The sequence below is a fragment of the Bactrocera neohumeralis genome, chromosome 2 (assembly GCF_024586455.1).
Source record: "Bactrocera neohumeralis isolate Rockhampton chromosome 2, APGP_CSIRO_Bneo_wtdbg2-racon-allhic-juicebox.fasta_v2, whole genome shotgun sequence".
Lineage (NCBI taxonomy): Eukaryota > Metazoa > Arthropoda > Insecta > Diptera > Tephritidae > Bactrocera > Bactrocera neohumeralis.
The window spans coordinates 69,580,012-69,606,634 of NC_065919.1; the positions used below are offsets into that span (position 1 = coordinate 69,580,012).

A 26,623-nucleotide genomic window follows, 5' to 3' on the forward strand; every position below is an offset into this window, starting at 1 on the left:
TTGTCATAGTGTCAAGGACCAATATCTCAAGAATTTTGCATCTCTTCTAAAATTGTAGGTTTGCCGACATGATTTCTTATACTAGAAGTTACCAGGGCATCATAATAAGTGAACTCCAAGCCCTTTTTTCACAAAGGTTTATCCGAACATGTATTCGATTTTGAAAATATTTTTGAAGACTACTGAAAGACCTACTCGAGAAGCTTCAAAAAAAGTTTTTTTCATTTCTCTTTTCAACTTATCGAAAAGTTAATTTTACTTGTATATTAATAAAATAGATATGATTGAGGATAATAAAAATATAATTTGAATAATTGGCAACACGGCTAAAGTTAAAGCTTAAGGCTTGAGCAAAGGAGAAAGGCGAAAATGAGGCTGGTAACTAGCAATTTTATTTGCAGAGCTATATTATTTAACGGTATTTATTTTCTTTATGCTTTTGTGTGCGCAAATTAAGTAGTAGACCCCATTACAATCATATAAATAAATATATGCGAATACATAAGGACGTGGATATAAGGTACGTTGTATGTATGTTTGCGCATTTAATGCGTTGGCGCTTCAATTAGCCGATTGTGTGGGCCAACGCTGACTTAACGCACACGCACACACATACACACATAAACGCAAACAATTACGTTGACTATTTACAAGATCCGCAATGCATTATTCACACGTGGACTTGGCTTTACAGTGCTTGCTGCCAATATTCATTCACACTTACTCACACACTCACACATATACAAACGAAATTACCACACGGCAAGTCCGCACTATGTACTGTGTCTGTCTGCATGCTGCTTGTGCTGTGTCCATTGCAGACCATTGGTCATTGCGTTGCAATAGCCTGGTTTGGTTGGCGGTGCGGACGCGGCACAATTGCCAATTGAAATTTCGGTTTATTGCATACGACCGCGCCCAATTACGATGGCGGCGATCTGCTGCCGTGCGGCTGCCAATTTACTACAATAAGCGCCTGCGATAGATGTTGTCTGCACTCATGTTGTTATTCTTGTTATGTTGTTGTTCTTATTGTTGTTGTCATTAAGTACCTTGACTGTGTTGTGGTGTTGGTGTTGGGCTTGGTACCGCGTTCAATGCTGACACGGCCGCTGTCGATGGCAGACAGCAATGGAATACATTAATTTAAGCCTTAAGCACTCTGTGGGTAACACGAGCTTATATAAGTATGCGTATAACGGGAACATATGAACATATATATGCTTGACGAATTCATGGAAACTACATAGAAGCGCGTAGGAAATTAAGGCAGTTAGAAAGTGCCGAAGTTTGTTGGTTTCGTTGACTTTGTTGGGTTCGGTGTTTTCTGTTGTATAAATCAAATTCAAAAAACTCGATAATTTTCATGAGAAACCGTTTATGTTTGGTGTGATAATTAGCAAAGTAACACAAAATTGCCGAAACTCTGTGGCTAATAAAAAAACTCAGAAAAAGTCTCTTCTCTCCCTCATCCCTTCTCTTTATCCGTCTTTATATGGCCAGTGAGATATGTTAAGTCGAAAATCACCTTTTAAGGCTCTTAAGTTGGCAAAAGCTGTCTTACAGGGCCCTTAATGTGCGCACTCACACACTCACACTTGTGCACACACGTGAGCGCTTAATTCAATGCATGTATTGCAGCTCATATAAATTAAATGAATTTATACTTCAAGACCTTAATCATGGTCATTGCCTGCAGTAAGCTCTTAAGTGCGTGCGTGTGTTTTGGTGATACACATACATACGTAAATACAAGTACACGTGCATTTCTTCCTCCTTCTCTTCTACTCTTTTTTGCGCTTTGTGCGTCTTTGAGCCTTAATTACTATTTGATTTCTGCGCATTGCCAAGTAGTCAAGTGAATAAGCAGGCAACCTCCGAGTGGTTTTCCTTGCTTAAGAATATTTGAAGACACGAATTAATGAATTGATATTGAAGCATTGCTCGCATATGTATGCATGGAAAATATATTTTCGTTTCTACTTAAATTAAAAAAAAATCACTTTGGTTACCCATTAAACAAGTTTTCCAATATCCTAATATATTTTCACGAAAGTTTTTTTATTTTTTTCTAATAAAAAATTATCTCTGTGCCTCAAACAAATAACTTGATTACTCTGAGAGTAATAATCTACACAGCTTTTTCAACTGACTCCCGACAAAATTTTTAGCCTTAACGATTGCACAGTCTACAGTAAGAATCTCTACAAATGTGGCAAGATAAACTAGTGGCAAGTAGTTTAGTAGATCTCCTGCGCTTTACTCAAGGCCAAAAGGATCTCGCCCGAACCCGATGATGAAATAGCTTGGCACTTTTTTCAGTAAGGACAGACACTCCTTGACTAGCTTTGAAATCACAGTTAGGATCAGCGCTAGTATTGCTGCTTTGCTGCCGGAGTGAGTGCTCACCTACTTGAAGCATAGTTAAGATTAACGAAGGCAGCTCAGAAAACTAATCCAACAAACCCTCCCTCCATTGAAGAACAAGAATATTTTGGCATACCCTTTTTCGGACTCATGTTATACCCAGCTTTCTTGAACCTTTGAGCCACTTTACCGAACACATCTACGGGCATTGTCCAGTGCGCCGGCGATGCCGATGGGAGCTGTGCTTTGAACACGTTCAATCTTCTTAGCAAGTGTAGCCAGAGCCGGATTAAGAACCCAAGAACATTATTGGCTCGATTTGATTTCATAGAGCCAAAACACAACTTTAAGTGATAGTCCCCACTTTTTCCCTAGCTCATCTACGGCAATAAACCTTCCATTCTCTTTTGGCTTCCATGAGTTTATGAAGTAACTTATCGTTAATGTGTTTGGAACTTAATAAGTTCAATCTGCGAAAGCCTAATGGGTACCTCTTAGTCCTTTATCGAGATTAATTCATTGTCACTGCAGAACATTTAGAACATGACTTGATATATTTTTGATATTATTGGTACCCTGTCGATAACTATTCATACTTATTTCCCTCAAAACCCCTTATTTTATCAGTGATTGTAAACAATACCGAATTCAGTCTTTGAAGCTTATAACAAAATTCGAAAAAAAACTTTTCGTCGATTTTTGTTTTGTAAAACAAAATTTGATAAAAGCGAAATGATCCTAACATTGTTTAGCTTAGTATATCAACTGTCAGCATTGAAGCCACAGTATTAACGCAATCTCTAAAAGGATGGGAAATCGAATAAAGCCACAATCTGTTTCATAAATATTTTCTTATAAGTTTGAATACTTAAAAACCAACACAGCTTATAAGCTAAGTATAATTTAAAAAACATAGATAAAATAAATTTGGGAAAGAAAAGTTTCAAGTATGCTAAACTTATTTTCCTAAAAGCATATTTGTGTCAATTTCACAGCGCAAAAGCTCATCTGAAACACCTGCCCGAAATGGAAATTAAGCTTAGCAAACTCAACTTGCTTTAATAACGGTGAATTAGCAAAGTGATGAGGAGAGTGATGAGGAGAGCACGACAAACCTATATGTTAATGGGATTAAACAAAAATAGCGAAAAAGGTTTAGAATTTACAATTTTCTTGAGTACACATGAATTTCGGCAAAAGCTTTGAGCAATACAAGCGACCTCCAAGACACTCCCACACACTCACACCACACCGCCGTCGCAAGCGTGCCACAACGCACGAGTGTACGCTGAAAAATCGTTGCTGACAGCTTAATGGATCGAGAAATTATGCGCCTTGTCGACACATTAAAATAAAAATTCTGTAAACCAAACGCAGCGCAGCGAGGTCCTTTCGCCGAGTGACTAAATGCTCGAGTGGCGCTGAAGTGAATCTATGGAACTGCAAGTGACAACGACGATAGATGACATTAGTCGAGGATGACAGCGTTTATGGTGTGAAGAAGGCGTAAAACGGCAACATTGAAAATTCTATTAGACCGAAAAAGGTGAAGGGCAATGTGAGTGTGTGTTATGCGGATTTATTGGGGCGGCGAAGGACGAATCTTGTGCACACATTTGCATTTTTTGGCGCAGTAAAGGGATAAAATCACCATACTGGCTCTGATGATGAGTCCTTTTTTTGTGATTCCGAGAGAAATTAAATTAAAGAGAGATAAAAATAACTAACACGAAGCACGAAAATGACAACGCTTGCTATTTTTATGTAGTTCGGGATAATTAACGCCTTAAAATCACTGAAATGGAAACTAGTCGCTTAAACAGCATTTACGGCTGTCAATATGCTCATAAATATTAAATAAATAGACATATTACTTACAAAAAATGCTCTATGTACCCCAAAACCTTCACTTGCGCCTTGGTGTATGCTATGAAAAATGCATTACTCCCCAACGATGCGCGCAAAGGAGCGGCGATTTCGCCGATTTGGCTGTCAGCTTTTTATACTCTCGCAACAAAGTTGCTAAGGAGAGTATTATAGTTTTATTCACATAACAGTTGTTTGTAAGTCCTAAAACTAAAAGAGTCAGATATAGTGTTATATATACTAAAGTAATCAGGGTGACGAGTCGAGTTGAAATCCGGATGTATGTCTGTCCGTCCGTCCGTCTGATGAAACTTGGTACACGTATTTCTTGGCTCCATAAGAAGGGTAACTTCGAAGGTGGCAAAATCGGCCCACTGCCACGCCCACAAAATGGCGAAAACCGAAAACCTATAAAGTGTCATAACTAAACCTAAATAAAGATATTAAAGTGAAATTTGACACAAAGGATCGCATTAGGGAGGGGCATATTTGGACGTAATTTTTTTGGAAAAGTGGTCGTGGCCCCGCCCCCTACAAAGTTTTTTGTACATATTTCGGAAACTACTATAGCTATGTCAACCAAACTCTATAGAGTCGTTTCCTTCAGGCATTTCCATATACAGTTCATTCACAAAAATGGAAGAAATCGGATAATAACCACGCCCACCTCCCATACAAAGGTTATGTTGAAAATCACTAAAAGTGCGTTAACCGACTAACAAAAAAACGTCAGAAACACTAAATTTTACGTAAGAAATGGCAGAAGAAAGGTGCGCCCAGCCTACTTTTAAAAATTGAAAATGGGCGTGGCCTCGCCCACTTATGGACCAAAAACCATATCTCAGGAACTAGTCGACCGATTTCAATGAAATTCGGTATGTAATATTTTCTTAACACCCTGATGACATGTACGAAATATGGGTGAAATCGGTTCACAACCACGCCTTCTTCCAATATAACGCTATTTTGAATTCCATCTGATGCCTTTTCTGTATAATACGAGTATATACATTAGGAACTAATGATGATAGCGGAATAAAACTTTACAAAAATACGGTATTTGAAAAATATGTAAATGACGTATAATGAAATCTCGATTATCACTTTATCATGCGAGAGTATAAAATGTTCGCTGACACCCGAACTTAGCCCTTCCTTAGTTGTTTCTGATACATTCAGCTAACACAAGAGACTGTCTATGACAATAAAACAAACAACAACATACAACTTAAAAAACACCAAAATTTTTGAGGAAAATTGAAAACGCATAGCGAACTTTTACAGTGTCGAATATTTACAGCTTATCTTTGCGGAAAATGCGAAAAGTTTTATTGAAAACGAAAAGTCAGCAAAATCCACACCCGCACCCACAAATGGGAAGAGTCAGTAAAACGTCAATAACGTAAATCCACAAAACCAAAAAAAGGCAAAATGAAAATTAATAAGCAAAAATTCGGCGTCCAAACTTTCGGCGCTAACCTTTTGCCATGCCATGCCATGCCCAGTCAAGAGGAAGAGCCGACAGCAAGGGCATTAAGCGCGCGCATGCAAATGACAGGAGGTGACAGCAAAGCGCGCGCAGTGGCTACAATGAAGTATGGCCCAACACTGTGCGCGCGGTTGGCCTAAAATACATGGATAATTTTCATTTAGCTGTTTGAAGCGTTGCGGCGGCGGCCAAACTTTTTAATCCACTCCGATCAAGGCTGCATTATTCCGGCAATTCCAATAACGCAACTGACAGGCAGTGTATATATATATGAGACCCACAGACTAAACAATTTCAATAGCAAAAGTGGGCACAGCAGCAGTACGCCGCCCTCTTCTTCTTCTTCGATTCAAGTTAAGCGCTTAGGGACGAGGCGCAAATGACAGCGGCAGCATTTAGGCGCTGCCAATGACAAAGGATATGCGCGTGCCTCTCTCTGTGTGTGTGTGTGGGGTGTGAGTGCACTGCCGCGATAATAAATTTTCTCGCTTATTTGGCTTAATACCAAAATTGATGGCATGTCATTAGCAGTTAGCCGAACTTGGACCAAAATGTTGGCTTTCGCGCGGCGCCCTCGCGCATCCACTACCCGCGCACTTAATTGATTATTCATTACGATTTTGAAATATGAAGATGTGCACATATGTTGTTGGCACATTTGGACACTGCTTTGGCGTGAATTAGCGCAGGTGCAAGATGCTTTTATATTTTTAAATAGAAGTCCGCACATAGTAGTTATCGGCGGCTTTTGTAGTTAATTGACATTGTTGGCTTTATTTCGTAAGGAAAAACTTTTGATAGCCTTCGAAGAAAGAGTGCAAAACTCATTCTTTTGAATTCAAGATAATTAGAATAACTATTGTCAAAACGAGCTGTGTTAGATATTGCTGACCAAATACTTTTGCACCCATAATTTTAGTTTAAACCACAGTTCCGTAAAAGACTCACCCCAATACTATTTCACTAACCGAATAAATATTGGGTATGCGAAAAAGTATTTTCGTATTTCGTCAACAGTTGTCGTTGCAGTCGTATATTCAAAGTGCTACCAATCAAATTGTGTCATACCGTTTAGTGCTGGAAAGATGATATTTTAAGCTTCATCATAAATTCCGGGAAGTGGAAAAAAGTTACAGCTGTTCAAAAATGAGTGAAAATAATGAAGAAATTCGCTATATTTTGAAATTTTTGTATAAAAAAGGGAAGAATGCCACGCAGAGCCACCAATGAAATTTGTGAAGTTTAGGGAGACAAAGCTGTATCATTTCGTGTAGCATAACAATGGTTTGCTCGCTTCCGTTCTGGAAATTTCGATGTGAAAGATGTACCTCGCTCTGGTCGACTTATCGTTGAAAAAGTGGAGGAAATTATGGAAAAGATTGACCAAGACCATCACATAAGCACCCATGTTATCGCTAAGGTACTTAAAATTCTTCATCAAACTGTTTTGAACCACTTAAAAAAGGCTGGCTACAAAAAAAAAAAATAGATATTTGGGTCATGAATTATCTATGAAAAAATTAATGGACCGAATTAACATCTGCAATTCTTTGCTGAAACGAAATGAAATCGAACCATTTCTGAAGCGAATGGTAAGAGGAAACGAAAAGTGGATCAAATACGACAGTTATGTGCGGAACAGATCATAGTCCATGCGTGGTGAAGCTCAACAAATGGTCGCAAAGCCAGGATTGACGTCTCGAAAGCTTATGCTGGGTGTTTGGTGGGATTGGAAAGGAAACATCCACTATGAGCTGCTCCAGCCTGGTCGAACGATTGATTCTACATTTTACTGTCAGCAACTGATGAGATTGAAGCAAACAATCGAAAAACGGCCTGAACTGATCAACAGAAAAGGCTTCGTCTTCCAACAGGACAACGCTGGACCACACACATCTTTGATGACTCGGCAAAAACTGTGAGAGCTTGGCTGGGAAGTTTTGATGCCTTCACAATGTAGCTTTGACCTTGCACCATTGGACTAACATCTGTTTCGGTCAATGCAGAACTCCCATAATGGAGTAAAGTTGGTTTCAAAAGAAGCTTTTGAAAATTACTTGTCGCGAGAAACAAAAAAAGTTTTACACTGATGGAATAATGTCTCTAGTAAAACAAATCGAACAAACAACTGATAAATTCATTTAGGCAAGAAGATATAAACGCAATTGAATAATTTTGTTACTGCTTCGACATGTTGTCAATGATTCGACTTTAGTCTGCTCTACGGTTTAGGGGCGTATAGTGGTTTTAGTAATTACAAAGTGCTGCACTGCACTAATGCACTTGCAGCTAATTTCACGTTAAGTGTGTGGAGGCACTTAAACATTTTTCACAGCGCGAAATCAATAGTGCAACCGGAGTACAGCCATTAAAACTTAGCTGTGAAATTGCTATGACAATTATGCCATAGCAGTCATATTTATTGATGAGACTCGAACTTTTGCGTTGGGCTGCAGTTTAGTACTAAGCCATTAAGACTAATATCGGTTATTACAGACTTATTTGCATACGCATTTACAAAGAGTATGCGGCTAAAACAAGTGCTAAAGCACTCAAGGAAATTAGCGCTTTCCACTAGGAGGAATGCTTGATAGAATGGCGCATCAATGCAACTATATGCTGTGAGAAAAAAGGAGGAGTGCCACTGGCAATAAAGTGCAGGCACCAATATTCAGATAAATATTTGTTATAACCCTTGGCATCACATAAGCAAGCTTCTTATTCAATAACTCATACAAAAAAAATTCGCAAAATTGTCGACAAAGGCAGCAAGCAGGAAAAATAGTAAAGCAATGAAAATAATAAATAAATGCACAACACAAGCGCATTCTCCAACTAGCGGAAGTCGTACGCAGCGGCAAGTGGAGCGGCAGCGGCGAGTTGCACTCAACTCAGCGCCATCGAAGCGTACAAAATTGAGTGCAATATTTTCTAGTTGAAATAATGATTTAAGAAGCACTTTTTGGTGCGTTCATGCAGAAATTTCTGCTTCCGATAAGTGGCAGCAGCAGAACGCCTCAAGTGGCAAATGAGCGACGCTGGCGATGAGCACCGCCATTATTGTCAGCCAAGCAGGAAAATAGCGAAAACAGCGCGTGCAATAATTCAGACGGGCGGACAACCAAGCCAGGCCCAGCCAAGCCGAGCGAGCACATAACTAGTAGATACTCGGCGGCAGGTCAGCGAGTCAGGCAAGTATCCATAATAGCGACGCAGTCAAAGCAAAAAGCAACTCTTCTGGGCTTGCGAAAGGCCAGCAACCATCGAAGCGGGTTGGTTAAAGAGGCAACGGATGCGCGGTAATTGCAGGGCCGCGAGTATGGCATTTCAATTTCACCAAGGCCAGCAGGCAGGCAGAGAGTGTCTTTAGGCGCTTTGCTTTAAAAACAATGGCGAGTCTAGAAAATACTAAATTTCTAAAGGACAGCTGCATTTCAAGGTTGTTGTTTAGACGTTGTCTAGCTTGTGAAGCACACTTACTTAACCCACTATATATTTACATTTTATGAACTTGAGAAGAGATTATACGAGATGTAGAAAAATAGAAGACGTGCATAAGTTTTTAGTATATATAGACTGCTACTTGGCTTAGAACATAAATAACCAGCGGATATGCAGCAAGAGGCCTCATGCATCCATTGCAGTGCTGCTTGAAAAAATGTAAAGGGTTTCAGTGTAGATATGTTTGTATAGTGTATGTGTATTATGACTCGGACATTGTCTTGAAATATGCGCTGATGTTCGCTCCATTAGTGCTAACAGTTTTGATTTAGTGTTTTGCGACGGCATGTCTTGAAGTGGAGGCTCTTTGTTTGGTTTTTCTAGTAATATTTGTAATATTTTAGTAGCAATAATTGAGTACTATGTCAGAGCAATGCATTTAGTGGCTTCCTTTATTAAAAGATGATTTACTACGATGCACGCTAGGAAAGATAACTTAAATGAAGACTATGCTGCTAGTTTCATATTGAAAAATAAACATGCATTAATACTTAGAAATGATTTGTAGAAATATTTTAGATTACAATGTCTGCTGGTGGTAGTAAATGGATGGCTCGCAAGCATATATCGTTATGTGAAAGGTAGTAAGCTGAGAACAAAATAACATCTTCTTTAAGTACCGGAATACCAAACACCCCAAAAATCTCTGAAATAGTTATGTAAGTCTTAGGATTGATCCTCGCAATAAAAGTAGCGCAAGATCTCCCTTAACAGCAGTGAGCTATGCTGTTTTGTGATATCTAAAAATTCTAAATATGGATCACCACAGGCGCGGATCTAACGAAGCGTTTTGAGCTTATCAGAAATTTGTTAATATAGTTAATGTCAATATCAGTCAGTTCGATATGTTTGCTGAATTTGTTTCCATCGAGATATTTCTGTCTCAGTCTCGGAAATGCTGAGTAGGTGATTCCACCTGCCCTTTTTCCATAAAGCTTTGTAAAAGCATCCGACAAGCTAATCAGCCACACCGTCTATAAGTCTATTATCCAGTAAAAAACTCACCATGAGGATTTATTCAGGGGACGATATTTAATCATCCTTTTGCGTTCGACTCTACACCAGCACTTTGTTGCCTTACAAATTATAATTATTGACGGGAGCTTACGGAAGGTTCATAGATTCAGTTCTATAGGCAGTCTCTCTAGCCGGCAGTTTTGCAGTTTTCGGTGTTGTGACTGGCTATCTAATCATGACAGATAATAAACCACCAAACCTCTCTCAAAGAAGTTGCAATTCGGTGCATATAATCTTCTACTACTTTGATGGCAGCCACCTCCGCTCGAAAGATGTTTCAGGAGGCCTATTAGGCAGAGTTGATGGAGAGCTCCCCGGTTCGCATTCCATTATCCCTCCAAGCTACGATCCATTCCAATATATTGTCTGCTCGAAATTCTTATGCACTTTGAACAAGTTATATGTTTCAAGGAAATTTTTATTACATATATTAACATAAAGCAAATAACAAATAAAACAAAGAGCAAATATTTAAACTTTCTAGTTTGGAAAATAAATAGTATGCGTCCATTAACATATATTCGGGCTTTTTAAATTCCCTTTTTTCATCTCTGCTTCACCAAAAGACCTTTTAATTAACTTTGCTTCATCAAAGTACCTTTTAATTAAGTTTTTAATGAAATTAGTAATACCCAGAGAGAAACGTTGCAGACCATATAAAACATATACGTGTAACTGATCAGCAGGACGATCCAGATAAATTTAGCCAGGTCCGTCTCTCTGATGATCTATTCGTACATTCTCGAAATTGTACCTCAGTTTGTTAAATGTCGATTTGAAATTTATACATGTCTTTTTATTTTTAAGCAGCTGTTCATCAGTCAAAATCACCGATATCGGACTTCACCGTTCTAAATTAAGTTCATGTAACGAAATCTTTTTTGTTAGACAAGATATCTGCACGTAAATGCAGAATTATTGTCAAATCCAATGCAATGATCTCAAAACAGCTGCCATATAAACTGACCGAATCAAATCAGATGAAAAGAAACTTTTTTATTTATGAAGTATGTATATTATCGCTTTTATGCAACCGCAGTTAATGTTTCTTATTGTTTTAGGCAGTCTTCGGAGACCATTGAATATTTATGCAGGTATAAACATAAAAGAATAAATATATCTTTCAGATATTTGAAGACGATCTCCAGATCTTTCAGAGTTATAATAAAATTTTTAAGTAGTATTCAATGCCACGTATGTCAGAATGGTATAAGACGCCTGGAACAACAATTTCTGGAGTGAGTTTTTCAAACAACATAATCTTTCATTTGCACCTTAATAGAAATTTCAACAAACCTGAGCATATGACTTCTCCTAAGCACACATTTCAAGTACTTCTCCTATGTGTTTGCACATATGTCTATGAAATAGATAGGTTTGAAGCTTCTCACCGTGTGATTTTTTTGTTTTCTTTAAAGTAAATAAATAAGTGCGTGTGCATCACACAAGTTTCTAAGCTACTCGAACTAGCTGAGTTCATATAGCACATATTTTCGCATAGCACAAGCACTTTCCTTCAACTAAAGTATGTTGTATAGGTACATATACATATTATATGTACATATATACAGTGTAAGTAAATAGATGAGCACTAACTAAATGCGAGAGTGTTACGAAACTGATAAAACGGATAGCTTTCAACAATACGACTACAATTTTTAATCCAATCAATGCATTTTCCAAACGATTGAACAATGAGAAGAGAAATTGCTTGTGCGCACAAATAAGGCGAACATTTTAAATTGGAAGTGAAATGCAAGTAACGAGAGAATGGATAGCACACAATGCCGATAAGCAAAGTGGGTGTGAAAAGAATAGAAGTGGCGTCGCCGCTAGCTACAGGGAGTGGGGATGAGTGGCTCTCATGTGCGTGAGTGTGTGTGTGTATGTGCTAGTGTGCTGAAGGCTTTAAATAATCCCTTCACTTTAGAGTGGTGCGGCATTGCGGCAAGTCACAGTGCATTAATGTTTGCACTGAGGAAGTGGAAAATCGTCAACAGTTATTTGGCTTGGAGTGCCAACAATAACACAAAAAACAAGTAAGCTGGCAATAAAAATAAATGTTGTCACGAAAAATTAAAGGCAAATAAAAATGTGTGAAAAGATTAATTTGTGATAAAGTTAAGTATTAAGGAAAAGAAAAGTGGAAGTGGAAAAGTAGATCACGGCTGGGATGGATTTGGATGGAAGCTATAACTATTACAAATGTATTTTTTCTTAAAAAAGCAATGTTGATTACTAAAAAAGGGATAACTTATTAATTATTTTTGTGAGTTTCTTTGAAAAAGAAAGTATTTAGTGACAATATCACCCATAATTATCGAAAGAAACAATGTAGAGAGTGCATTTATTAATAAATTTTTTCAGCACCGTTGCCAGCTGTTTATAATTTTCTTCAATACTATTGACAAAAGTAAAAAGTTTATTCACATTGATTGTTAAAAGAAAAGGATGTTGGAGAAGTTTAAGAATTCAAAATAGGTTTGAGAGGGTTGCCACCTATGTTTAATAACATTCTAACTAACCGAGTGAATTAAATTTTTTAATATGAATGCTTAAAAGTGGTGGAACTCTTTTATGGAAAATATTGTGGAAAGGATGGCCACCTGTTTAAAATTAAAAAATAAATTGGTTATATAAAGTGAATGCTCTATCCTACGCACTACTGCCAGATTGTTAAAAGAAAAGGATGTTTGAGAAGGTTAAAAATTCAAAATTGGTTTGAGAGGGTTGCCACCTGTGTTTAATATTATTCTAACTAACCGTGGGATTTAATTTTTTTATATGAATGCTGAAAAGTTGTTTTAAGTAACTTTTTATGAAAAATATTGTAAGAAGTGTGGCCACCTGTTTGAAATCAAACAATAAATTGGTAAAATAAAGTGAACAAATATTTTTAATATAATTTTTTTGAAATGTTTTATTTTCTTCCAAAAATATACTCTACTCACTATTTGTTATAAATATGTATTCACATTGATTGTCAAAAGAAAAAGATGTTTGAGAAGGTTAAGAACTCAAAATTAGTTTTAAGAGGTTGCCACCTGAGTTTAATATTATTCTAACTAACCGAGTGATTTAAGTTTTTTAATATGAATGTATAAACGTTGTTTTAAGGAACTTTTTATGGAAAATATTGCAAGAAGAGTAGCCACCTGTTTCAAATTGAAAAACAAATTAATAAAATAAATTAAATTGCACTCTCTTCACTATTGTGATTTTGTTTGAAAGTGATTAATATTAAAAAATTTTGTTAAATGAATTACAATATGTACGAAACCATTATACTATAGGGAATGAATTATTTTTCAAAAAAATTTGTAAACATTTTTATGAAATAAAATTCGAGAATTTTATTTATACTGAAAAAAACGAAATATTTATTTATTAAAAGATGTTTCCACAGAAGTTAAACATATTTTAGGAGTGTTGCACGTTAAATATTTTATTCATAATTTTAGTTATTAAAAAAAAAACTAAATACTTTTAGGTTCAGGTTGCCACCTGTTCGAAATTTTAAATTAACAGAATGAATAAGCCAATTGAATATTACTATATGGGTATCACTTCAAAGAGACTTGAAATGCCTAAGATATTAATATCAATAAAAGAGTTGCCACCTATTTAAAATAAAAAATCGGCAAACGAATAACGGTTAAATAATGATTTTGCAATATACTTACTATTAAATACTTTTCAGTGTTAGAATACAAATGGCCGTGGTTTCTAAAATATGAAAATATGTGTAAATACCAAACCTCTAGAGAACTTTGTAATGTACTTAATTTCCTTGGCATTCAAAAAATATATATTTAGGCATTTCGCCACCCTTCCTATTCATTTTATATACACATCTGCAACCTGCGTAATTTACCGCAACTATTTTCAACAGAGTCACTTAAATTTATCCTTTACCATTCGCTGGCATTTTTATCGCCAATTTTTTTACTATCTTGCACCAACCTTGAGTAGCTTTATATGCTAGTTCTCTCCTTAGCTACTTGCTTCGCAATAAATCCACCGAAATGCAGTAAAAGCTTAGCCAGCGACATTCACACCCACACACAACCGGATGAGAGTACATTTGTGTATCTGCTTATTGCTTTGAAAATATATATAAATATGCGCATATAAATGCACAATAAATATCGAAGCGAATTTCGCACACAATTGCATTTGACGGGACTTGCGGCGAGCTTGGCAAATGCCTTTCGCGAAACACTCCCACACACACACATCTTCATATTATGGTGTAAACGCTGAAATGCAGAACGTTTAACGCTGAACGCATTTAGGAAATCAATAAATTTTTACTGCCCTCATTGCGATTCACTTGCCTTGCGATTTGCCGCTCGTATTTCGTAATTTGCTGTGCACTGAGCGCTGAGCACTGTGCACTATTCACGCTTTGCCATTATCGCTCTTGCAGAACAATAGATGATGGGCACTTTCAGTATTCTTACGATAAAATGCAGCCGGCGTGCGGAAGTGCCTTTGAGTAGTAGAAAAAAGTCAGATACTGAATTTGCAACAAAAACGCTGCTTTACGCCATTCTCTGTAAATGTATGTATGTCTGTGTGTGTTTCTGCATTTGACGAGGCACTTAAGCACTAATACGTTAACATTGCATTATTCGCTATTCGCTTTTATGTTAGCGGTATATTTATTTTCAATGTACGGCAATCCATTGTCATTGTGGCAGGTCGCACAGTGTGCTGGAATTGGTGTTTGAATTGGTAAAAATTCATGAATAAAGCATATGAAAATCGACTCTCCTAGTTTTCTGGAAAATATTTTCATTTTGAGATAGTTGACTTGGATATTTGAAAAATTAAAAACTGTTTATCCTTAGTCTATTAAAAGCCGGATGGTCACATCTCAATATGATTTTTAAATGATATGACATGTGATTTCCTTGCATTCTTACCCTTGAGTAAATATTATATATAAAATAAATAGCGCAAGAAGGCTCCAATGTTTTCAAAAAATTATTCCACACCAAAAGCCAACCGCACAAATACTGATAATAGACTTAAGGCACCAAACTTGTCATTCGCTTTCATTCGGACGATATCGAAGTAATTGAGCTTTCGCTTGCAAGTATATCATCTTTGAAATTAAAGCAATTCCGTTATCAATCGATTTTATTGAAAACTAGCTGGATATACTAAAAATAAATAATAATTACTAACAAGTCTCGCTGCATTGTTTCCTTTCTTAAATAGGCTGCATTTCGAAACGATTGCCTCCAACTTCTTTGATAGCCAGCTTTACTTGAAAAATTGCTAATTCCGTCTGGACTTCTATAACTATATTGAATAGTTTTTCAAAGTAGTAGATTTTGCTATCATAATTTCCGCTAGCTAATGTTCAAAAGACCAAACAAAAGCATTTGAGGAAAGAAAGACAGTCGGGCCGCTGACAACATAAGGCAACCGATACTTTCCATATCCTCTACTTTATATTTTGTTTGTCAGAAAAATGTCTTATTGATGTAAGTTATTAAAAAGGCATTAATTGTTTCTTGTTTAAGGCATATATCAAGACAAAAAAGCACCCGGAAATTGTGATTTAAATTCCCCGGGTAAATGATATTTCAAAAAAATGTATTTTGCTAGCTGAAACTACGCCAAATATAGCCGCGAACCAGATCAGCTTTCCATGTGTTGTGATTTTTACAGTTTCAGCACAGAATTTGTTTAAAATTTTGTGTTTCTAACCAAATTTTATGAGTGGAATCATTGCGAATGTTGAAAAAGGTTTACTGTGATTCAGTTTTACAAAAACCAAAAGCCTATGAGTGGAACAAAGCCTTCAAAGACGGTCTAGAGATCATTGAAAACATGCCTCGTTGTGGACGATCTTTAACCTCATCAACTGATGAAAATATTAAAAAAGTGAAGGGTATGATGCTTGAAAATCGTCTCAAAAGTCTTAGAGAAATGGGAAAAGAGCTCAGCATCGCTCGCAAGTCCGTGTGAATAAGTTTGGTGGATATTTTGGGTATGAAATGTGTTCTCGCTCAACTCGCTCCGAAAAAGCTGAATTGTTTTTTAAACGAGTACCATTAAGATCAAATTTAAAACCAAACACGCAATGAATGGCATCGATTAGCTATCTTTTCACCAGGTTTGACTCCGTGTGATTTTTTCTTGTTCCGTAAACTGAATTTACCGCTCCGTGGAACTCGTTTTCAGTCGATAGAAGAGAAAACAAAATTTGCTGAAGAAGCGGAAGGCCATCCCAGAATGTGCTTATGAAGAGTGTTTTGAGGACTGGAAAAGTAAGTGTATTACAACTGGTGTAGATTTCTTTGAAGACGACAAAATAAATATTGATGAATAATTATATATTTTACGTTTTATTTACAATTTCTGGCTACTGTTTTGTCACAATGTATACCTATATGTTTTCAGCGAGTGGCTTTTGCAAATTTTTCGCTTTGGTGTAATTGATAATAATTTTTGACAAAACGAATTTCATCGCATTTGACCTACTGTAACATATACCATTTCTATTGCGCTTTGGTTACATTCATTCGTTTGCAATAAAATCGTGGCTTGCAATTTAGTCTTGCGAAAACTCTACTTGCCCCCTTCAACAACAGAAAAATATGCACAAAAATATTTTGTCGGCAGTAAATTTTGCCTTCAGATACGAAGAAAAGGGGACGGAGCTGAAATTTATTTAAGACAAGTAAGTTTCTTAGGTACAAGCAAAAAGAAAATACATTTTTTGAAAAAGTATATATATTTCATTTATTTAAAAAAGTAGTTAATTTTGCTGTCTGGTTGCTTTTACTTAAATTTAAACATTTTAAATGTAATGGAGTAAAACATGGGTGAAGTATGGACTGCTTAAACCAAGTTATTTAACTATATTTGGATCTATTAACATTTTCCATAGTTTTTAATTTAAATCTAAAGTTTATTAACGAGAATATATCCATTCATTTATGCATTCTGAACCGAAAAATCATTTTTTTTATTTTCCTTAGCTATTTACTCGCAAATTTATCGCATTTTATTATGAAGATTTATGGCTTCTATCGAAAAAAGACGCAAAATAGCGAGAATAGAGCAAAAAAAATTTTTATGTGAGCAAAAAGCAAAACGGGCGGATTTATATAAATGTACAAATGCAGAAAGTTATGCATTTACTCTCCTACACACAGTTCAAATCTACCGAATTGCACGTTTTGCAGTTGTTGTCTCTGCAATTTCATTATCTGTCGCATATTTTTGGCCATTTTTCGTGATTCCGCCTTGTTTTTTGTTTAATCTTTCAGTATATGGTCATTCATTCGATATACCCATACACTCATAAACTCTATTATGTATACAAAATTACAGTTATGTGCAACTATCTATATAAAAACATTTATAAAAGCGTGTGTGAATGCTACGTGTTTGTGGTGTGTGTGTGTGTGTGTGCTCGCTATTGGCAGTTGGCTGTCTGCCAATTTGGCAACGCTCCAAAATCGATAGTTTCATTTCTTAAATGAACTGTCAGCTGTCCTGAAACCAAATTTTTCACACAGTCTGCCGTTTTTGCAGATTTTGTGACAATTTAGTTAAAGCTTTATTTATGTATGCTTCAATTATTAACTGGTTTATTTGTGGGTCACACTGCTGAGCGATAAAAGTAAACGGATAATTTTTCAGTTAAACGAATTGAATGTTTAAATGCTATAAAATATAATAAGCAATAAGTGAAACAATTTTTTTTATTTAGTTTTTTATTAAAAAAATATCTCAAAAATATCTATACAATTTTTTAATTTTTGGTTTTTTCTCTTATTATGTAAAAAAAAAAAATATTTAATTATTTAATAAATATTTATTTTTTAATTCTCTTATTAAACAAATAACTTTAACCGAATATGAATATTTTAAGCATTTCTTTACAAAAAAATAAATATTCGAAACAAATAAATTTTTAATAAAAATTCTTTTTTAAGCATAATAAAATATTACAAATCACTTGCAAACCAACCTAACTGCTATCCTCACTATATAGACTTTATCAATATTATAGTGTTTACACTATTTGATTTAAATTTACCCCAAAGCTTTTTTAATAACCATTTTCCTTAATAGAAACCCCCAACTTGCTGCATAGTCTCTACATTATAGAATTCTCCCCTCAATTAAAATTAATTTCAAGCAAGGCAAATCACTTTAATTGACTCGAATTTACATTAAAGTTGCATGGGACACTTTCCTTAAGCAAATATATGAAAATAGACGACGGCAGCACACCAATACATGCACACATATATGTATATATTAGAAAAACCTCTAAATACACACACACACTTCGGAAGCTATTTTCTGCGAGCTTGTGGACGCATAAATAATTCAATATGAGAATACGGCGCCGTAGAAGACACTTGTGTTGATTGGCCTGCGGCACTAGCATCGCACATATGTATGTGTACCTGTGTATAACGGTGAACGGGGAAGGTGTTTTATTTCTTCCTCCAAACAACGCGTGTGACGCTGTCTTTGCAACGACCATGGACTCATGTTAATTATAGTTTCTCTCATGTTTCTATTAACAAAGAGGTGGTTAAGAAAATAAATAAGAAAAGATATAGGAAAATGGGCGAACATTAAGGTGAGCGAATTTTTTTAAGTTAATAGCAGCCTAATTTTCGGGTAAGGAAAAATGAAGTGATGCAATCTTAGTAATAAAGGTTAGCAGGTGGGTTATATATATGGAAAATTTATATAAACGCTAAGGTGAGGATTTTTTTTTTTCAAAATAAATGTCACTTACTTTAAGGATGAGCCAAATGTTTTTTCAAGATGTGTCCTACCCTTAGAAATAATTTAGTTTAGAATGAATAGAGAAAGACAGAAAATCGTTGAATAAATAGTAGCCATACTTGATTCTCAGGATAAAGACAATATCGTGACAAATGAGCAGCTCTTTAAAATAATGAAGATATATACAGGGGAAATGGGCTATTGATCATTTATATATATACTTTATAGGGTCTCCGACGCTTCCTTCTGGGTGTTACAAACTTCGTGACAAACTATATACCCTGTTCATAATATGATATATATGGAAAATTTACATTTTTTTTTTTCAAAATAAATGCCATCATCTAAGATGTGTCTTTAAAGGTGAGTCAATAAATAGTATTTGTGAAATGATCAGTCTTTAGTAATGAAGATGGGGAAATGGGCTATTGCTTGAAATTTATACATATGTATAATATGATAATACATTTTTTAAAATAAATATCACCTACTTTTAAGGTGAGTCAATTGAAAATATTGCCTAAGAAATAAAAATTACAAAAAATTTAAAATCAAACAAAGATGAGGAAATGATAAACAGCGGAATAAACAATCAAACTATATTTTGTGAGAAAGTCTTGATGACTGTAAAATTTCCTTGTATTGATATGAGCATTAAAATGATATTTATTTGCTATAAATAAATGTAGACTTATTTTGGGATGATTAAAATTTTTAAAAATAAATGTAGCCTACATTTAAGCTAAAGAAAAGAGAACATCAAATTACCCAACAATCACAACAGCACCTCCTGCTGAACACACCCTAATGTACGTGTTCGTACACTTCAAGTGCCTCTGTGTTTTATCTCTTTTATCTCAGCACACAACAATTTCGTTGTTGTAATTTTCGCGCCTCCATTGCTGCTGCCAATAACAGTGCGGCAAAATGAACTCAGTATGTCAATTGCAGTGGCACACACTGTTTCACAAACCGATTTCAAGTAACACTTACAGTTAAGTGTGCCATGTGTGTCCTGAAAATGCGTCAGCTGTTGGCCCAGCTTTTCCGCAGCGAGCATAAAGAAATGGGCAGCCACTCAAGCGCAGCGCCCAAGGTCAGTCGAGCACTTAATTCAATTGAGGTCGTTGTTGTAGGTTACTGTCGTCATTGTCATTGTGGCTGCTTCAAAGTTCCGTAATTATTTTGCCCAAAACAGCATATCCACACACACATACACACAGCTTCACTTGCCATATAAGTCTAACACTCGTTTCACGCTTATTATGAAATCCAACGGTTTGCCTCCACATCGAAAACAGCAACAGAGAGGAAGTCAGTGAGTCAGTCGGTCGGTGGGTGTGAAGCTCTACACTGGGCGCTTGTCATTTGCTTTCGAATTTTGAGGGTCCACTCGAATTGTATGATACAACCGAGAGGATCTGCAGCGGAGAGGCTTTTATTGCTTTGCTCCGGGTGGACAGCGAACGCTTTGTTGCCTAACCGATTTTGTCTGGCTTCTTTGAAGTAATTTATTTTTGTTGTTGTCTGAATACAGTTACATACTCGTAGGTCTAGCGAGGAGACGGCAATGGCGTCAAATATGGTTGGGTGTCATGAACATGCTTGCCATTGTACTATAATGAGTGATTACTCGAAGCGGTCTCTAAGTGGCCAATTGTATGCCTTTAACCTTAAACTCTTCATATGCTTTGTTGTTAATTGTCAGCTCGAGGAATGAGGTATTTTAATTATGTCTGTCCATATGCTGGAAATTTAATTAATTAATTAAGAACGGAAAGGCTACATGCTGTTATATTTCATTAAATGCAGTTAGATGAGTTGAGGTATTGGCTTAATAGAACACAGCAGAGTGTATAATTGAAGGGAAAGCACACAATCCAATCCAATGATGGAGTTGGTGCGGAGATACATTATTCAGAGTTAGGCATAAGGCCGCCTTTTATGTTGCCAGTGTTGCCAGATCACTGCAGTATATTTCAACCTGTTGTCTTTTCTGTTCCGAAAGCCGCAAAGCTGGCCTCTCAGACTCAACATCTACGTAGACAGCCAAGCAGCAATCAAGGCAGTATAACCTTGTATCGCGAATGGGCCTGAAGTGTCTTGGAAAGCAGGGCAGCAGTGTTTCAAAGAAGTTAGCAACATCACTTTGACTGGGTTCCAGGCCACAAAGGCATGAAGGGCAATGAAATAGTGGACGAGATTTCCAATAATGGTATACGGCTAGCATTCGAAAACGTGATAAATATTGGGAAACCCATGCATTGTCTATACGACGATCTCGACAGAAGCAATGGTAAAGAAAACCAAACACGAACGCAGAATGTCATGTGCAAAACAAGAGATCGGACGTATACAAAACTCCTATTGGCACTCGATAGAAGAGACTGTAGGAACATGGACGGAATACTAACTGGCCACTGTCTGGTGGCGGCACACAACCGCAGAATGGGGCTGACTGATGCAGAAGCCTGCAGGAAATGTTTAGAGTAAGGCACCAGGGAAACAACGGAGCATCTCTTTTACAATTGTCCCGCACTGGCAAGACTACGCTTTAAGCACCTGGGGTCCCCATGGTATGATTCACTGGGGGAGGTACGGACAGTGAGGCCGCAGAATCTGTTAAAATTCGCGTCAAGCGCTGGCATCCCAAAGGATGACTACTTTTCTTGGACCTAGAAACTGAACTCTATTGGGTATCGCAAAGGACCAAAACTGGTCTATGCGTGGCTAATTGGCCTACCAGTTTAACCTAACCTAACCTAACCTACACAAGATTTCAAATTTGGCTTCGTCATTAGTGTTTATGTACTCATTAGTCGTCATAACAATATATAAAAAAATAAACCAAAGCCTTCCCTCAGATTTAAAGCAACTTGAACTACGTTTATCTATATCACCTCCTTTAACAACTGTTGGACCTTCTTTTACTTCTATAAATATAATTTCACAAGGTTCAAAACACTTTCGCATCAAAATACCCACACACTCAAGTATTCTCAAAACTAAATAAAATTTCAATTTCTGCTTACCTTTAACGGCGCTTAGCTGGTTGCCAACCATTTGTTTCGCTATGAATGCTGCCATTGTGCTTCCTTTTAACTTTTGCTTCTTACGTAAATACCTCTGGTAGTTCCTAATAGACGCCTGTTGTTGTTACTGTCTCAATTTATTGACCTAAAAATTGCTACTCTTTGACTACTTCCAATGGTGTACTACTACTTTGTTGTTGCCTCTAATATTGTAGTTGTTGTTGCTGCTGTTTAATTGGTGGATATTTCGAAACAATATTCTCAAGGAAGATGCTCGTTGCGTTCACACGATGAGAAGTGCTGTCGATGAGTTCTGTAAGAAAATAATAGAGAAAGAAGTGAGTATGTGTTGAAAGTTCATTTTGAAGTAATTTTCCTTCAAATGTAACGCGAATACAGGCAACATAAAGCAAGCAAGGGTTAACGTTCATTTTACAGTAATTTTTTTCAATTCAAAACGGTTCCAAGACGAGAAATTTATTAAAAAATTACTTAGATATATTCAACAAACTATTTTTATCACCTAAAATTCGAAAAGCTCCATGTATCATATATTTTTCTGAAACGTTTTCCAATATACTTTTCTCAAAATTTCTTAAAAATCACGCTGTTCCGTTCTAGTTTTGCTCCACAATCGCCAAACAATGCATTCTGCACATTTCAAGCAATATTTGACGAAGAAATTCAAGTTATCTTCAATGTAAAATCAATAAATCAACTGAAGTATGGTGTTACTGTGCGAGTGTGAGCCGGAATTTAGTTGACGAGATGAACGGATAGGAATATGTCACATGGGATTTGTGCGAAACTCGGTTAACTGACAATCATTTGCCGTCTGAATAGCCAACTCCATGTCGTTCTATGCAATTTTCTGCGCTAACAAGCATATTGAGATAGACAGAAATGATAAAGAAGAGTGAAACATACAAGATAGTTGTGAATGAAAAGTAAAACTGTAAAAATTTAAGGAAGGAATATATTATGAAAATATGGATGAGAGAGATTGACTGAGGATATACTAAGTCAAAGTTGGTGACGATTGCTGCAACGTGATGAAAATAAATTCGAAAAACGTTAAAATTTGCGCTAAAGCGGACGAAAATTGCGTTTCAGGCTTGAATGAGCGTTTCAGTAAATCCGAGTAAGAACTCCAACATTTAAGGAATAATTAAACGCTATTGAATAAAAAAATCGGTTACTCCATAATTTCAAAGTTTAGGTATTCAAAAATAGTTCTACAAGAGGATTTTTCAAAATACAAATTATTTTCAGAGATATAGGTATTCTGCTGACCTCGTATCTAAACTGGTTTGGATGGAACAGAAACTTTAAAACTCGAAAACTACTTTTTTTCAAAACGATAGTCACGATTGCCACGATTCCAATGATTTCTCAGGTTCTTCAAGACAGATTTAATTGAAATTTTTGGAGAGTCTTCTTTCGAATTGTCTATTTCTGGAACTATCCATATACCCAAATTTAAATTTTTACTTTTTTTTTTGTTTTAAATCGAAACAGTAAAAAGAAGTATTACAGGAATTGTTTTTTTTTCAGGAAGTCCCATTGGTGAAATTTTTCAAATCTTTTTCAATTATTGCGACATCATTCTAGATTACAATTTTCTTTTTCTGAGTTCTTAAAGTGTCACAAAAGAACTAATAACGGAAAAAGATAGTAAAAATATTAATTGATTTTTTTTGCGACACTTCAAAAAATACCTGAAATTAATGCCCTCATGCTAGAATAGCTCCTTATGCGTAGGCAACGCCGGTTTAACAAAATATCAACACCTATAAGACTAGACAGTCCATAGTTGCCTACTTTTAGGGGTTTTTATCATTCATTTAGCGAACACACCTACCTAATATAAGAAGAGGTTCCTTTATAGCAAAATAACCATATTCAAGTATAAAAATAATTAATTCGATTTGGATCTTCATCATAACATCTAAACAAATTAATATTAAAGTATATTCTATATTCGTTAAAGTCAACAATCATATGTAGGACATCATTTATGAATACATATGTATGTATATATGTAGATATTTATATAGTATATGCTTGATTGTAATTTAAAATTATCTAGTCTTAGCTACAAGAAAATAAGCGAAGCGAAGTAAAGGAAAAGAAAATAAAGAGATGCGACAAATATTATTACCAAACGGTTACAGATATACATATATTATATGCAACTAAACTTCATTGAGCTTCATTCATACATTTAAATTCAAATATTACCACATAAGCACATACATATTGTACACATATGTATGTACTTGTATGTGGGTATATAGTATATTCAGCGTTCCTCTTATTTGCTTTTGACATAGCGATTGCGGCATCAGAAAACTTTAAATAGCGGCAAAGCAATAAATGTAGAGAGCACTCGCATATGCAGCATCGACAGCCACCCGCGTTGGCGCCATGCGTCTAGACAATATGACGCTTACATATATTTTGAATGTGTCACACGCAGCTGGCTGACGCCAACCAGCCAATATTAGAGTAAGCTACAACGCGTACTGGCTGGAAAGTCACATAGTAAACAGTTCTGTTTGTTATACCCTAAACAGGGTATATTAAGTTTATAATACCTAGAAATTTGTAAGCAAACAACATGACGAGCTGTGTCGATTTAGTCACTTCCATCTATCTGTACCAATCAAACTCAAGTTCTTGCATAGAAAACTCTTTTTATTTGTCGAGATATCTTTGCGAAATTTGGCATGGATTTTTGTCAAAAGTGTCGTTACAATCTTGGAATACATTGATCAAATCGGACCACTATAACATATATGTAGCTACCATATAAACTGACCGTGCAAAATCAATATAAAGATAGCTTTGTACCATCTTATGCAAACAGATTTGATCTGTGAATGGTATTATAGCATCGCTGCAATCGAAGCTCATGTTTTTTCTTGCTTCTATTTATTTTTGTCTCTGCCACTTTCACCATCGTTATTATTTGCAAACATTTATTTTCAATGTTGTTATTTTTTATTGCGAAACGATTATTTGTCTTTATTTACGTTTAACATATATTGCTAAACTACTTACTCGCTGAGTAGTTCTTTGCACGAATTTAACATGAAATGCTTGAATAATATATTAGGGGAAAATGTTGCGTATACGCAACGCTTAACGATATGGCTTTCCGTTCTTCTAGCAATAACAGTTGATTTCGCCACTTACTACACACCTGCCAGGTGCTTTAGTTCACACGCTGAAAAAACAAGCTATTTATAGTCACACATACACACACACACATTTGTGTTATACAAAAATATATTTGGTTTTTTTTTCGTTGACTTTATTTGGGTGCAAAGACATTTCACACGCCCACTGACACAATCTATTTTGATATGGTAATTCGGGTAACTTTGGCCAATTCAGTAGAATTTTCTTCTATTTAAATTTATAAACATATAGCGTGTATATATTTAAATAGCACTGAAATACTTCTTCATTGCATTTAACTGGTTGCTGATTGCCTTGAGTGGTATTAGGCGGATTTAATCCAAAATAAATATACATATCTATTACAGCGCATTTCGAAGCACACCTACAAACAAGCAAATCACTTTTCGACACCTGAAAGGTGTCTTTTAGATAGCGCAAGCATCATTGAAAAGGATTTGCGTGAAGCGAAGAGGGATTACAGTGAAGGTAATGCTCAAAGTTTAAATATTAAATTGAGCGAAAAATCGAAAAGTAATTTATTTGTGCGTAATAAATTCATGATTGAATTTAAATAGAGAAACTAAATTGAGATGAAGTTATTACAGCATTTAAAGAAGGGTGGAAAGTACAAGAAAATTCCGTAATAATTTAATTTATTTTCAATAATATTTCGATGATGCATATTATGTGGTGGATTTCTATTTATATTTCCTGGCAATTCAGAACAAATGTATTCGTATTGCTTATGTATTGTTTATTTCATACAAAATAAATATTATTTCCTTTAAATGCATTCCATTTACAGAGAAATCTATTTTCAAACGATTTTCAATTGCGAATGGCAGCTGCCAGTTAAACATGGGATTTTGGCTGGCCAAAGCAGCGAAATACAATTGACAGCCGATTCACCGCCTTCGTGCTGCACCTAAATAACAATAACTCACCAACCGCCGTATAGTTAGAGCCGTTTTGTGCGCTACCAAAATATTATCGAATTGTGCGCCAATATGTTTCGCCAACATGGCGTTTGCCCATAAAATGCATTTTGCGCCGCGCAGAGCCGGAAAACAGAATGAAAAGCATAAAACAAAAGGTTGCGAGTGAAAACAATAAAAGTTTAAAGTTACAGCCGTAAACCAGAAATACGCATATATACATTTGTATATGTATGTATAAATATATGTATATAGTACATATAAAAATATAAATATTGTTGTAAGCGTGGCCCTCGCCGATCCCTTAATTCTCGCTTACATTTCAAAAATGGAACACCTGCGTTTAAGTGCTTGATTGTATCCGCTGAAAAGTATAAATTTGTATTTATGTTTTCACAGGACATGATGGAAAAATACATTGGTTTTAAGGCATTTGATTCCAGCTGAGAAGTGATCTA

At 35.8% G+C, this 26,623-nt stretch overlaps 1 protein-coding gene across 9 annotated transcripts in view; it reads right to left on the reverse strand.

The window, feature by feature from the left end:
- Nucleotides 1-26,623, reverse strand: part of LOC126766257 (complexin) — a 364,713-nt gene that overhangs the window by 201,147 nt on the left and 136,943 nt on the right. For all 9 annotated transcript variants that reach the window (XM_050484139.1, XM_050484136.1, XM_050484133.1 and 6 more), the window contains exon 4: nucleotides 22,045-22,357. In XM_050484139.1, coding sequence (XP_050340096.1) covers nucleotides 22,045-22,099 — 55 coding nt within the window. In that variant the 5' untranslated portion in view covers nucleotides 22,100-22,357. The remainder of the gene's footprint in view (nucleotides 1-22,044; nucleotides 22,358-26,623) is intronic.